The following is a 15,624-nucleotide window of genomic DNA, read 5'->3' on the forward strand; positions in this document are numbered from 1 at the left end:
GCCAGGAGGAATGGGAAGTGGAAACTGGGGCCAGCAGCAGAAAGAGGTCCTCTGCTCTGGGGCTGGGGAGGGAGGGTCAGTGGGTAGCAGGGGAGGGCAAGGCTTCTGAACTCTGCTTTTGCCAACCACTTCCTGTCTCTCTTCAGCGGGGGCTCAACCCCCAGACCTCCAGAAATGACGTCAGAATTATTTGCATCTTGCTGCCTCTACCTGCCCGGTCCAGCTGGGACCCTGCCTCGCCGACCCCATGGCCAGAGGGTTGGGTGAGTGTGTATGGGGAAGGGGGGCTGGACTCTGGTATCCTTGGATGGGGGGCACTCCAGGCTCTCCAGCCTCCTCGGCTCAGCCTGGGCCCCTCCCCATCCAACCTCCACTCCAGTCCTCATTCAACTTCCTCTTCCTGCGAAAGAGGGGCGCTGCCCGGTGACCTACGCAGACTGAGTCACGATCGCCACGAATGGAGACCTCTGGAAAAGCCCAGGAGCCGAGGCCCACGGGGCCCACCAGAGGCCCGAGGGGAGACCCTGGGCGGGGGCTGAATCACAGCCTCCCGACAGCCCCCCAGTGCCCAGGCGTTGGAGGGGAGCTGGGCGCCTCCCACCTCCTTTGCAGGGGAGGGGTGTCAGTCTGGCAAGATGTGCACCGGGGCACCCCAGCCCCTGCCAGCTAACCCCACATCACCACCCCCCCACCTCAGCACCACCACCACCACACACAAAAAAAATTGGATACATTTTGAATAAAGCGATTCGGTTCCTTATCCGGGGACTGGGTTGCTCCGTGTGATTGGCCGGCGGAGTCACATGGTGAAAGTAACTTTACAGGGTCGCTAGCTAGTAGGAGGGCTTTATGGAGCAGAAAAACGACAAAGCGAGAAAAATTATTTTCCACTCCAGAAATTAATGATCATGAGCTCGTATTTGATGGACTCTAACTACATCGATCCGAAATTTCCTCCATGCGAAGAATATTCGCAAAATAGCTACATCCCTGAACACAGTCCGGAATATTACGGCCGGACCAGGGAATCGGGATTCCAGCATCACCACCAGGAGCTGTACCCACCCCCGCCTCCGCGCCCTAGCTACCCTGAGCGCCAGTATAGCTGCACCAGTCTCCAGGGGCCGGGCAATTCGCGAGGCCACGGGCCGGCCCAGGCGGGCCACCACCACCCCGAGAAATCACAGCCGCTGTGCGAGCCGGCGCCTCTCTCAGGCGCCTCCGCCTCCCCGTCCCCAGCCCCGCCAGCCTGCAGCCAGCCAGCCCCCGACCATCCCTCCAGCGCCGCCAGCAAGCAACCCATAGTCTACCCATGGATGAAAAAAATTCACGTTAGCACGGGTAGGCAACTTTGCTTTTTGCTCCCCCCTCCCTGCCTTCTTCCCCAGCGCTCCCCACCCTCCTCGGCCCCCTCTGGCCCCCGTCCTCCTTTCTCTCCTTCCCCCTCTCTCTCCAGGAGCGACTCTGGGTTAGCACAATTGAACTGGATTTACGAGCGAGAATGGGTAATTACATCCCCCATAAATTTTATGGCTTAGCTACTCTGGGCAGTCCGAGCCATGTGCTACGATCTGTTATGTATGTGTGAAAACTATGCTCGCTTTCTAAGGGCGCATAAATAATTCAGTGTCGTTACAATGAGGATTCCCCTCTTATTACACTACAAAGTCTCCAGCTTCCTTCAACTTCTTTATAACCCATTTAGCTTGATGACTTTATTTCCACCACTCCCTCCTCCTGTTCCTCCGAGCTGAGGATGGGGTGAGGGTGGGGGGCGGGGAGCCTGCAGCCTCTGAACCCCACTATTTGCTTTTCCCCTCCCCCTCCCCCCAGTGAACCCCAATTATAACGGAGGGGAACCCAAGCGCTCGAGGACAGCCTACACCCGGCAGCAAGTCCTGGAATTAGAGAAAGAGTTTCATTACAACCGCTACCTGACCCGGAGGAGAAGGATCGAGATCGCCCACTCGCTCTGCCTCTCTGAGAGGCAGATCAAAATCTGGTTCCAAAACCGTCGCATGAAATGGAAGAAAGACCACCGACTCCCCAACACCAAAGTCAGGTCAGCGCCCCCGGCCGGCGCTGCGCCCAGCACCCTCTCGGCAGCCACCCCGGGCACTTCTGAAGACCACTCCCAGAGCGCCACGCCGCCGGAGCAGCCACGGGCAGAGGACATTACCAGGTTATAAAACATAACTCACACCCCTGCCCCCACCCCATGCCTCCACCCTCCCCTCACACACAAATTGACTCTTATTTATAGAATTTAATATATATATATATTTTGATTCTTTTCTGTCTTCCTCCCACCTTGTCCCTTGTCAATTCCAAACAGACAAAACAGATAAACAAACAAGCCCCCCTGCCCTCCTCTCCCTTCCACTGTTGAGGACCCTCTTAAGCATGTGATGTTGTCTTAGCATGGTACCTGCTGGGTTTTTTTTTAAAGGCCATTGGGGAGGGTATTTATTTTTTAAGAAAAAAAGCTGCAAAAAATTATATATTGCAAGGTGCGATGGTCTGGTTTGGGTGAATTTCAGGGGAAATGAGGAAAAGAAAAAAAGGAAAGAGATTTCCAAGCCAGTTCTCATCCTTCTCCTCCTCCTCCTTTCCTCCTCTTTCCTTGGGCCTTTTGCATTGAAAATGCACCCGGGGAGGTTAGTGAGGGGGAAGTCATTTTAAGGAGAACAAAGCTATGAAGTTCTTTTGTATTATTGTGGGGGGGTGGGAGGAGAGGGGGGCGAAGACAGCAGACAAAGCTAACTGCATCTGGAGAGCCTCTCAGAGCTGTTCGGTTTGAGGAGCCAAAAGAAAATCCAAATGAACTTTCAGTTCAGAGAGGCAGTCTATAGGTAGAATCTCCCCCCACCCCATCGTGGTTATTGTGTTTTTGGACTGAATTTACTTGATTATTGTAAAACTTGCAATAAAGAATTTTAGTGTCGATGTGAAATGCCCCGTGATCAATAATAAACCAGTGGATGTGAATTAGTTTTACGTCAATGTCTGATGGTTTCTTTTTATCCTGCTCCTCCTGCTGGCCTGGTAACCTCCCACCTTCTCTGTAGTTGCCTAAGTTGACTCCAAGCAAACACACCAATAAATATTAGCTCTCAACTCTTTTTGCAATGTCCTTAGAAGAACCTGCAAGGGGCTTGGGGTAAGAGGTCTTCAGAAGAGGGGATGGGAAGGAGGAGGGCTGATGTCTCCTGTCCCCCTCCCTCTGAGTCTGCAGAGAGGCCAGACTCCCTTGGGGGGTTCTCAGAGAGGAGCAAAGGGCTGGGGGGCATCTCACTCTTCTGTAGTTAGCCACAGCTCCTTCTTTTTGTGTATTTCTCTCTCCCCCTCAACCCTTCTCTCTGCTGAGTAGGACTGCCTAATTTGTAGACAAGTAGGCAAGTTTAGGGAGCGGGAAGGAAAAGAGTTTTTATCTTTTAGGGCTCTTTTGGGATGAGGGATTAAGGAAGATATCCCCTCAAAACTTGAGTTCTCCCAAAAGAAGAAAGATTTGGAGCTGGCGATTGTGAAGCAGCAAAGTGACCTGTCAGAATGGCTTCTCTGTTTGTTTAGACTTGGAAAAAAGGGTAATAGGGAGGCCAGAGGCCTGGGAGGCCCCTTGTATGGGTAGGCCTCAAAGGCTGAGGCCTGGAGACAATGAGGGACTTTTATGGTTTTTTTTCCCTAACTTTTATCATGAACCTGCCAGGTACTGAGAAAAGACTCAGAGAGAGGCAAGGACCACCCCATCTTCCTACAACCTCCCAACTCCGGGCAGGGTTTGCGGATAGCCTGCACAAGGCTCTCTGACTATAAATAAGATAAAATAAAGTCGTTTTCTTGGGGCTAAGAAAAGAAGTAAAATAAATAAATAAACAAACTGACCAGAATTGCCTGAATAGCTCATTCAAAGCCAAAGATTCCCAAATAATTCTGATCCTGAAAACCAGGCCCTAAGCATGGCCTGCTTAATTTGGGGCTTGTTTGTTGGGAGAAGGTGGGAGAAGGGCCACTGATAAGCTTCTTTTCAGGCAATTTATCCAGATTTCAGAAAGAAGGGCAATCAGAAGTAGAAAGGAGAGGGAGAAGAGCTCTGGGGTGTGTAGGGAAGCCAGGGACACCCTTTCCCTCTGTCCCCAAATTCTAGAGTGAAAAGCAACAGTGGGACCTAGTTGTGAAAATGTGTTTGGTGTGCTTTGAATTTATTTCCTCTTGAACCACTTGCTGGCTGGTACTTAGAGTGGAGTGTGTGTGTGTGTGTGTGTGTGTGTGTGTGTGTGTGTGCGCGCGCGCGCGCGCGCGCAGGACTCACATGTCTGTGTGTTGGAGGAATCTCTTAGTCCTTCAGGTCTACTTTCTCCTCCCTCAGTGGTACCCTGGAGACAGCAAAACATACTGCCTCCAGTGTGAGGAAGCAGGCCAACAATTATCTGGAGTTATTTTATGTAATCAAGTGAATTAGGGACCATATCTGACTGTAGCCCCTATCATCTTGAGGCAGTTGCCTTTGGGGCAGGAAAAGGGGGGGGGGGTCCAACTGTGCTTGGGAAAAGGGAAGTAGGGTCTAAGGGGTGTACCAGGGTGTCTTTTCCATCCTGTAAGGAAGCTAAGATGGAAAGGGAGGGAAGGGGTGAATTAAGACCCATAGTTCTTAAGTTTGCTTATCTGGTTTTGGGAAATTGTTCCCTCTTCTCCCAAGAGCAGAAGGGATGAGAGTGAGGAGGGGGGACATCACCATATTTTATTTCTTAAGTTTCTCCTGAACTTGCTGAAGGGACACTCTTTCTTTAGCTGGGGAGGGGGGACAGATAAAAGGATTGGAACACTTTTCACTCCCCTTCTCTCTGGCTTCTGCTTCTCCTTCCTCTTCGCTCACACACATCGTCATCCTCTGTGTGTCTCTTTCTGTCCCTCAGCAGAAACATCAGAGATCCATAATTCTTGACAAAATCAACCAAAACTACAATCCTTTACATTTGAGTTTCTGAAGACTTGGGCCTCTGGCCTTCCCTCCAGTGTATTCCATTTTCTTCCCTTTCCCCAGAGCTCTCCTTTGCCTTGGACCTGACCATCCAGAATGGAATGAGGCTGCCAGGGCAGGCACAGGGTGTGGGAGGCCAACCTGGACAGAGCCCCAAGCTCCAACGGCCTTGGTCCCCGCTGCTCTGCCCGCCCGACACTGCCACAACCTCACGGGGAAGCCGAGGCCGGGCTTTTATTGAAGTTGGGTTGAGCAGTGGGAAAAGGCTGGGGGGAGGACATGGCCCAGGTTCACAGGGAGGACACAGCATTTTCTCTCCATTGCCTTTATATTCAGCAGCGCCTCTGACCTCTCCCCCACCCCCATCTCTGACCCTCCCAAGCCAGCCCTCCATCAGCCCCTGGTCTCCAGATAGGATGCCACAGCTTTTGTAGGATGGGGGATTTCTTGCCCCGAGTAATGAGAGAGGCAAAGCGCAGGAAGGCCTGTGAGCACATTGTATCTCTCGCTCCTCAATGGCCAAGTAAAAAGAAGACCGGGAAGCCGCCACCAATCTCCCTTTTTTCCAAGCACCGGGACATCCTTGCCGGCCCAAAATCCCTTTGACATGTAAGTAGTTAGCACTCATTTGCTCTGAGGGTGAGAAGCACGGAAGTTTAAACTCTAGCTCTATCCGCCACTCAATTTTTATCTCAGCTTCTGGTCTTGGGTAGAGGAGGTGGAAAATCCAATTGTGAATGGAAGGGTTCTGCTTGGGGGGGGGGTGGAGATTCTGTGCCTAGTGGGTCATTCGCCTACCTGGGGAGTGAAGAAACTTGCCTGGAAAAGGAGAGAGAGAGAGTGCGCTCCTGAGAAAGTGAGACTGGGGGAAAGAGATTGGAGCACTTTGTTTCTGTGAGGGCTTCTTGCTGCTGTTAACATGAAGTTTCCTACAAAGTTTTCTCTGTAATCAGCTTTCTTCCTGTGTAGATTGAAATCCAGAGACAATTTGCCACTGCTAGAGGTGTGTGTGTGTGTGTGTGTATGTGTTCTGGGGGAAGTGGTAGGAAAGGTAAAACAATTAAGGGGGTAGCCGGGAGCCTGGGGCCAGGGTGCCCTTCTCTGCTTTTCTAGGATTAGAGGAGGCTGACTCCTTAAGAAGCCCTTAAGAAGCAGAGCATTCCGATGGAAAGGAGCAGTGCTAGGGGACAATTCTATTATCCTTCTCTCTGCTTTTTACCCAGTCCTTGGGAGACATGGTAGTGTACTCTCAAAGCCACTTCTCTAGGTTTTCCACAGTTTCTATCTGGCGTCCTGCCTTTAAAGAGCTAATTCTAATTAAAATACCCCCTTCCAAAAGACCCTTCTCAGGCTTGGAAAAAGAGATGGACGATCCCCCAACTCCAGCGGCCACCAGAGCAGAGGGAATATTTATTACCTCCCTGGATGTCATTACCTAAGAATACAATTTTATGAACTTCCTAATCTGTTAGCTTGATTTATCAGAATGGGCAGGGGCCCAAAATAAACATTTGGGGGATTTGATGAAGAAAAAAAGCATTTGCCTCTGACCAATCTTTTTGATAGAACTGACCACCCCTCTCGGACCGCTTTTTCTGCCCTCCACGCTGCTAGCCCCATTTTTGTTTTTCTACCGCAGTGTGTGGCTGCCCCAGGTATCCGACTTTTAGCTGGCTCTTGAGAATTAAAAATAGTGGGGTGAGCTCTTCCAGCCAGAGACAGCAAGGCATCATTCAGACATGTGAAACAAAACCCGTGCAGTTCAAGGAGTTCAGATTCCTTTTGAACTTGGGGAGCAGAGAAACTAAAGCCAGCGCTTTGTCCCTCTGCCCCCCAAGGCCAGGAGCCCCTTCTCAGACCCGGCTCTCCTTCTACTCCTTGGGTTTTTCTTGTTTTATCTCTGGTGTCAGCTCTGTCGCTCTTGCAACACAGGGCCAACTCAGCCGAGCCCACATCTAGGCAAGCAGGGTGAGGGCCTCTGCAGCCCCATCTTCCTGTTTCTCATTCCTGCCAAACCCAGTGGGTGAATCAGGAGGAAGGAAAGACAAGGATGCTAGGGAAGATGGCAGGGTAAGTGTAGGGGTGAACAGGGCTACAGAGCCTAGGGAAGGGGAAGGGAGTATTTTTAATTTCCAGCCCCCCATCGACAATTGCCAGATTCTCTGGTATGTAGAGTTCTCGAGGGTCTGCACCGCCTGCTTGCCGTGCTAGGGTATGGGTCAGACCAAAATAAGTGTCACTCTGCTCACTCCTCCTTTCTGACTCCCTCTCTTCTCAGCATGGGAGACTGGGAAAGGAAAGTATTCGGTATTTGAAATTCCAGGTAGAGAAACCTTGAAACGGAGTGTGTAGGGGGCACTGCCAGAGAGCCAAGCCCTAGGCTCTGATCTCTGGCTGGGGAAGCCGGGGCGTGAGAGCGTGGGGTAAAATGCGACCGTCTTCACCGGGGCGGAGGGGGGCGTCTCAGCTCTCTTTCTCGCAGAGGCCCGGGTCTTGAGGATCCCAGAAAGGGGCCAGACCCGGCGAAGGCAAGGTTCCAGGGCCCGGCGGCGGCCAGGCTCCTTCTGCGGTCCCACGTCGCGTCCGCTGCGGGCGCGATGTCGCCTTCAGCTGGGTCACGACCCCGGGCTCGGACGGCGGACAATGAGGCGCGGACGGGGGCCGCGGGCTGCGTGGCCGGCCGAGCGGGTTCACTGCGCGGTGAACTGCGCGGGGCCTCGCGGGTCTCGCCCTGTAGATCCCAACCTCCCCTTTCTGGCCCGTGTTCCACCTTCCATTTTTTCGTGGAAAATTGAGAGGTCTCCCAGTTTCTCCTCGACCGATAACCCTACCGCGACCCCACCACCGAATAGGAGATTTCATTTTCTTTAGAAGGGAAAGGGTCGTTTTCTCCGAGTTCCAAGAGCAGGAAATGGGACCCTCTCAGAATCTTTGTGGGGATGGAGAGGGGAGAGCCAGTTATTGGTAGAAGCTTGCGGGACCTGAGGCTCAGGACAGCCCTGAAAGATCCCAGACCATTCAACAAACAATCCCGTCCATCGGAGAAATTCCAGGCCAAGAACGCTCCCCCTGCCCCCCAACCATAGGAAGAATTGCCTTCTTCTCTCCCCTGGCCTTTGTCTCTGGATGTCAGGTTGGGGTTAGGCCTTTCATAGAAGGGGAAACATTGTTTGCAAGTCCGATGGACAGCAGCAGGGCTGGGCTTCTGATGGGAGAGTGAGTCACTCGGAGAAGTCCTTCAGACTGGTTTGTTCTTGTTGGGGCATCTCTCCCACCATAGCCATGGCCTGGTGGAGACTCTGCCCTTTGGGGCAGCAGCGGTGTTTGTAACTTTGTACGTATAGAATCTTTCTACTTAGCTGCAACAGATTTTAGAAACGAGAATTACAGAACAGGGCTTGAGTTCTAGCTGGAGGGACAAAAAGGCAGCCGGTCTGGGGAGAGGAGAAAATGGGGGAGGGAGGTGTGGAATATTCGCAATGCACACTCGCTCTGGCTTTTAGACTACTTCCCGCTCCCCACCTTCTCCCCGTCATCCTGCCTGACCTGGTTCAGGTGTGATAGTAGATGTGAGAGCCTCCCAGCTGGAATGCCCCCCTCATGGGTTCAGTCTCTCCCATCATTTCAAACCATTCAGGAATGTGGCCGCCTCCAGCTCTGTCTGTCTGCTCTGGCTGTTTCGGAGTCTGCTTAGCATTGCTGCTGCTTTCTGTGTCCCCCCATTTCCACGATCTTCGCTCCCCTCCCCCTCGTCCTGCAATAATCCTCTGGGGGCAATCCCCAGCTCTGGTGTCCCTCCTCACAGACTCTCTCATGGCAAAGGCAGGGGGAGAAGGACCAAAAGGTGGGGGGTGGCAGCCTGGGAGGGACAGCTGAGGTTCAAAAGTTCCTGCAAGCCTCCAGTCCTGGCCACCTCAGGGGCGGATGTGACCACTCCAGAGTGCCCCCTGGGCCAGCAGCAGCTAGAACAAGGTTTTATAGCCGGGGCAGATGTTGCCTCAGACATGTCACCCGGATCCCCCTTTATCTCGCCTCCACTGAAGAGGCTCCAATCTCCACTACACCTTTGTTCTCTTCCCTTCTTCCCCTCCTCCCCGTCCTCTTCCTCTGTTTGATCCTGCCCACCCCCAAGTTGTTTCTTTAGATCTGAAAGCATCTGTTCCTGTCTGCCCTTCCCCCGCACCCTCCGTCCCTCCCCTTTCTCCCTCCATCTACCTCAAGCAGTCAGAAGAGCCCCCAAATGCAATGCCTCTGGTCTCTAACCTATTGTGATACTCCAAGGTCCAGATACTTTTGAGGCCAAAGCTTTGGACTCCTCCCAACTCCCAGTTACTTGTATTTCATTCTACCAGCTGTAAGGGGTCCTGGAATCCAACAATTTGAGTCTTGGCCCCCAGTAGCCAGTCTTTTCTCTGACTGGGACAATTATCCATTAAATTCAGATAAAAGCAAGGAATCCAAGATTGAAGGGCATGGTAATTAATTATTTAGATAACTGTCCCAGTTCTCTGCTGGGCTTTTGGGGGACTCCAGATTTTGACCATACCTCATATACTGACTATAGAGAGGAAATGGCCTTTTCTAAACTCTGTTTAGTCATTTTTTAATCACCTCGCCTGCCCCTTCCCTTCATTGCAAAGTCATGAGCAATGAGAAAGCCCCTCAGTATATCCCAGAATTCCCTCATCTAAACTAAGGAGACCAAGGCGGTGTCTACACTGTGCACATTGGAGGTATTTTTTACTCTGTTTTCCAAAAAATGAAAAAACAAAACAAAACAAAAAATATCTCTCTCACATCCCTTGGCCCTCCACTCATACCTAGAGAATATGTGTCTCCAAAGTTGGAAGGAAAGAGTGGTAGTGAACCCAGTCAGTGTAGATAGCAGCTCTTTTGGTCATTTTGATTGGATCTGAGTCCAGATACTCACGCCCAAGGCTTTTGAACTCTGCTTGGCAGATGTGTCTCTACAAAAACCCACTTTAGAGCACCAGACTGAAATAATCCCAAAGTCCTTGTCCTGGTGCCCCCAGTTGAAAACTGGTGGAAAAGAGTAAACCTTCCTCACTCCCTTCCCTCCAGCTCCATCCTGAGATACAGCCGCTGCCTGGGGTCCTGCCTCCTCCTCTATCCTAGCAAAGCAGCAGTTGGCCAAGAGCCCCACATTCATGTTCCCAGTGGCTTTGCCACTCTGTTTCCATGGTGATGAGAGGCAACTGAGCTACCTACCACCCTCTACACACACACACACACACACTCTCTCTCTCTCTCTCTCTCTCTCTCTCTCTCTCTCTCTCTCTCTCTCATACACCCACACGCATGCACACACTGGTTGGGCAGACCCGGACCAGCCCAGGATGTTGTCTGGGAGAACCTTACCTAAAAAAGACACAGGAGACAGGAGCATGTATTTTGCGATTGCTTCTTTGCCTGTTAGTCAAGATGGAAGACGGAATACTGTGGATTGAGTCCTTCCCTCCACTCTGTAATTTCGCAGTCCTTTCTCTCTGCACATGCTTACCTAGAGGCATATCCTCAAAGCATACGTGACATTTACATTCAAGGACCTCAACACAGTTAATTTTTCTTTCTGTTCATATATGCATGTGTAGATGACTCTGCTGAAGGCCGTGGTGTGTGTGTGTGTGTGTGTGTGTGTGTGTGTGTGTGTGTGTGTAGATAATGAGTGACAGAGAACAACATGCCAACAGGTGTGCCTGTGAAGTGGGTTCTTTGACTTAACTCTGATGTCACTGGTGTCAGAGGCTTTTGCTATTCCCTCTTCCTCATAAACTTCTCTGAAAGGGCCACCCCTTTGCCGAAAACCTTGTGGCCTGAGGACTCACTCATGACTTGGTTCCTTAGGCCCAGGATGGCTAAGAAGGAAGAAGGCAGGAATCAGAGGACTCTCTAGAAGAATCTGATTCTTCACTTAATACTCTCACTTCTGCGTCACAGTTAAATCAAAACCATGCATGTATTTATCACTACACTCTATCCTATTCTGCCCATAGGTAGGACTAGGAAACAACCACAGCTACAATAGTAGCAACAGCTGCTAAGTAACTGTCTCCAAGGGTTGTTAACTGCCTTACAGTGTGGTATTGGAAGATTAAATGGATTAATGCATGGCGCGCACTTAGATTCGCACTTGGCGTAGAGTGAGCTTTCAGTGAGTGCAATCTGTTATTAGTATTAACATTAACAGGCATTTTTTTAGGTGCTTGCTATATACCAGGCACGGGACTAGATTCATTATCTCAGGCATGCCTTACAACAACGCGTAAGGAAGTAATTATACTCCCATTTGACACAAGGGGAAGCTGAGTGAGGCTGGGGAGGGTAAGGATGAGCTCCAGCGGCAGAGCCGGATGCCAGTCAGATCTGCCTGACCCCAGAGTGGATACGCTGAACCACTCCAGTTCTTTGCTCATGACGGACATGGCACTGGCTGTCAAGATGGGACTGAATTGGCCAGTGAGCACTGGTGAGGATGTGGGGGCAGCACCATCCCAGGGGCAGTCAGGACTGACATTATTTGGGCCTTGCTCCCTGGCTTAATTTTACCTTGGTAGGTTCTTGTCCTCATCAATACCAGGCTCTCTAACCCAGTGGTTCTCAGGACCCCTCTTAAAATGATTAGAATTTTGAGAAGTTTTTGTCAATCTGGGTTATACCTACCAATATTACCTTATCAGAAATTAAAACTGAAACCATTTTTAAAACTTAAAAAATAATCAATATTACATGGTAGAACTGGCTTTTTAATGAAAAAAGACTATCTTTTCCAAAACAAAACAATTTAGTGTGAAGAATGTCATTGGTTTACATTTTTGCAAATATCTTTAATGTCTTGCTTTATTCAAGGCTGATTCATGTATCTGTTTCTGCATTCAGTTGGTGTTTATATGTTGTTTTGGTTGAAGTATCTGAAGTGCATGGCCTCATGCAGATATGTAACTGGGGAAGGAAAGACCTGCAAAACTCCCAAAGGGGTCTCTGGGGATCCTTGGGTCACATTTTAATAACCACTGATCTGACCATCTGAGAAAACCAGCAGAAGCACTATAATAATTATATTGGGGCCAGGCTCGGTGGCTTAGCCTGTAATCCCAGCACTTTGGGAGGCCGAGGCAAGTGGATGGCCTGAACCCGTGGGTTCAAGACCAGCCCAGGCAGCTTGGTGAGACCTCGTCTCTACAATAAATCAAATATTAGCCAGGCGTGGTAGTGTGCACACCTGTAGTTCTGGCTACTTGGAAGGCTGAGGTGGAAGGATAGCCAGAGTCCAGCAGGTTGACGCTGGGGTGGCCGTGAGCACGCCACGGAACTCCAGTCTGGGCAACAGAGTGAGACTCCAAATAATAATGATGATGATGATGATGATGATAATTATATTGGACACACTTTTAGCTCTTTAGTGGTGCTTCCGGCTCCAAAACCTATCACCATTTCACTGTTCCATGTTGTATTTGAATTGTGTTATCTTAGGCTTGTTACTCAAGTTTTTCTATCCCATAGATAGATGAAATAGACAATAGACAGACAGATATGTTATGTGTGTCACAGGTACATTATTTTTTAGTGTGAGTTCATAGAATAAAATACACATTTATAGACAAAATAGCTTTCCCATGTTCAGCATTGTTTGAGGCAGACAGTTCTATTAATACAATCTTGTTTTACAAAAGGAGAAACTGAGGCAAAGGGGGTGATGTGGCTGCTGAGGCTGACACAATCAATAAGCGGTGGACTGGACAGTTCTCGTGAAACAGTAAACTAGAACTCCTGTCCTCTGACTCCTAGGCCTATGTCATTTTCTCCAAAGCCCTCTCTACAGAAACATGGTTGGTTACCTAACATGCATGTGGAAGGTGGGTGCCAGGCACAAACCATTTATGGGCATATATATGATCCTTGTGTTTATCTGAATATATATACATATTTTAAATTTAATTTTTTTTTTGAGTTGGAGTTTCACTCTGTCGCCCAGGCTGGAGTGTAGTGGCACACTCATGGCCACCTCAGCCTTGACCTGCTGGGCCCAGGCGATCCTTCCGCCTGAGTCTTCCAAGTAGCTGGAACCACAGTCATGTGCCACCATGCCCGGCGAATTTTTATGTTTGATTGTAGAGATGAGGTCTCGCCATGTTGCTCAGGCTGGTTTTATTTTTTTGTAGAGAGGAGTTCTCGCTATGTTGCCTAGGCTGGTCTCAAACTTCTGGGTTCAAGTGATCTTCCTGTGACTCGGTCTCCCAAAGTGCTTGGATTATAAGCGTGGGTCACCTGGCCCAGCTCTGAATTTATTTATTTATTTATTTATTTATTTATTTATTTATGAGTCAGAGTCTCATCCCAGGCTGGAGTGCAGTGGCACACTTATGGCCACTGCAACCTCCACCTGCTGGCTGCAGACAATCCTTCCACCTCAGCCTTCCAAGTAGCTAGAACTACAGACGTGTGGCACCATGCCCAGCTAATTTTTAAAAAATTTATTGTAGAGATAAGGTCTCACCAAGTTGCCCTGGCTGGTCTCGAATCCCTGGGCTCAGGCAGTCCTCTCATCTCCGCCTTCCAAAGTGTTGGGATTACAGACACGAGCCACCGTGCCTGGCATGAATATATTTATATATGAGAGAAAATTTGCTTGGCCCAAGGCATCAGCCTGCCGATGTTTTTCCTTCCTCGTCAAATTCTCCATGCAGTTGGAGTCGTGAGCTTGATATGTCCTTTGTTAGGGACACCTCTTCCTTCCAGTCATATTCTCACTGAGCATGTGTAAAGCCCAGCTCTTCACACAAGCCCTCGACAGGCACGCCTAGGGTGCAGTCTGATCTCCTTCTGTCCCTTTTTCCTGTACTTCTTCCCTAACATTCCTTTCCAAAATAAGCGGTCTGCAAGTGTACAACCCAGGCGGGGGTCACTGCATGAGTGAAGGTGTGTATGCTTCTGTACAGATGCAGTGTGGAAACCGTTCGTGTCCAATACCCATCTAGGGAAGCCCCATGCAGATGTGTAAGCAACTGGAGTCTCAATTCATTCATTAATCTGATAGGTATTTATTCACGAATTCTATACTTTATGGCTACACAAGACTCATGTTTATGCAGGATTCAATGAGAGGAACCCTTGGTGGGAAGTCAGTCTGCCTGAATTCTAGCCAAGCTTTCTGCTCCCATTTGCTTTAAACAAATTGCTTACCCAGTGAGAGCCTTCACTTCCTCATCCACATAATGGGGGCTACACCGCAGGGTGGGGAGTATGGTGAGGAAATAGTAGGAGATGTCTGAGTGAACATGATTCTTTTCTTTCCTTTTTTCTTTTTTTAAGAGATGGAGTCTCGTTATGTTTCCTAGGCTGGCCTTGAACTCCTGCGCTCAAGCAATCCTCCTGCCTCAGCCTCCTGAATAACTGGGACTACAGGTGCTTGCCACTGCACCCAGCTTTATGATTCTTTTCTTTCATGGAAAGGTTTCAGCAAGCTGGGTGTGGTGGCTCACACCTGTGATCCCAGCACTTTGAGAGTCAGAGACAAGAGGATTGCCTGAGCCCAGGGGTTTGAGACCAGTCTGGGCAACTTGGCGAGACCTTATCTCTACAATAAACCAAAAAATTAGTTGAGTGTGGTGGCATGTACCTGTGGTTCCAGCTACTTGGAAGGTTGAGGTGGAAGGATCATCTGAACTCAGAAGGTCAAGGCTGTGGTAGCCATGATTGTGTCACTGCACTCCAGCCTGGGAGACAGAGGGAGATCCTAACTCAAAAAATAAAATTTTTTTACAAAATTTAAAAAGAAAAGTTCAAACAAAATAGAAGAGAGAATAATCCAATCAAACACCAAACACTCATATACCTATCACCTCACTCTAACAGTGATCAGCCCACAGGCATCTAGTTTCATCTGTTTCCTAGCCAACCTCTTATATTTTGAACCAAATTCCAGATATTATATCATTTCTTTCTGCAGAAAGCTCAGTGGATATCTCTAAAAGTTAAATATTTTTATAACATAATCACAACATGTTACCTGCCTAAAATTTCTTAGCAAAATTATCTTGTTTTTATTTTATTATTTATTATTTTTTATTTTTTATTTTTTTGAGTTGGAGTCTCACTCTGTTGCCCAGACTGTAGTGCAGTGACCACTCCCGGCCACCGCAGCCTCGACCTGCTGGGCTCCGGCGATCCTTCCGCCTCAGCCTTCCGAGTAGCCGGAATTACAGGCATGCGCTACCACACCCGGCTAATTTTTTTTTATTTTATTGTAGAGATGAGGTCTCGCCTGCCCAGGCGGGTCTTGAACCCGCGGGCTCAGGCAATCCACTCACCTCAGCCTCCCAAAGGCACGGAATTACAGGCTGAGCCACCGAGCCCGGCTCTTGTTTTTATTTCTATTTATTTATTTTTTGTAGTCAGAGTATCACTCTGTCACCTAGGCTGGAGTGCAGTGGCATGATCATGGTCACAGTCACTGCAGCCTCGACCTGCTAGATTCAGACTATCCTTCTGCCTCAGCCTCCTAAGTAGCCAGAACTACAGGCACACACCACCACACCCAGCTGATTTTTAACATTTTTATTGTTAGAGATGAGGTCTTGCTGAGTTACCAAGCCTGGGCAATCCTCCCACCTCTGCCTCACAAAGTG

The 15,624-nt window shown here is 49.4% G+C and overlaps 1 protein-coding gene across 2 annotated transcripts in view; it reads left to right on the forward strand.

The window, feature by feature from the left end:
- Window positions 1-2,997, forward strand: part of HOXC4 (homeobox C4) — a 38,502-nt gene extending 35,505 nt beyond the window's left edge. The window contains exons 2-4 of one of the 2 annotated variants that reach the window (XM_008059888.1): window positions 147-263; window positions 897-1,341; window positions 1,834-2,997. In XM_008059888.1, coding sequence (XP_008058079.1) covers window positions 903-1,341; window positions 1,834-2,189 — 795 coding nt within the window. In that variant the 5' untranslated portion in view covers window positions 147-263; window positions 897-902 and the 3' untranslated portion in view covers window positions 2,190-2,997. Of the gene's footprint in view, window positions 1-146; window positions 264-792; window positions 1,342-1,833 lie in introns of those variants that run through there. The other variant, XM_008059887.2, reaches the window with a different exon arrangement.
- Window positions 2,998-15,624: the final 12,627 nt, after the last annotated feature.

Source organism: Carlito syrichta, unplaced genomic scaffold (genome assembly GCF_000164805.1).
Source record: "Carlito syrichta isolate Samal-C Ts95f unplaced genomic scaffold, Tarsius_syrichta-2.0.1 Scaffold304418, whole genome shotgun sequence".
In the NCBI taxonomy this organism is placed as follows: domain Eukaryota; kingdom Metazoa; phylum Chordata; class Mammalia; order Primates; family Tarsiidae; genus Carlito; species Carlito syrichta.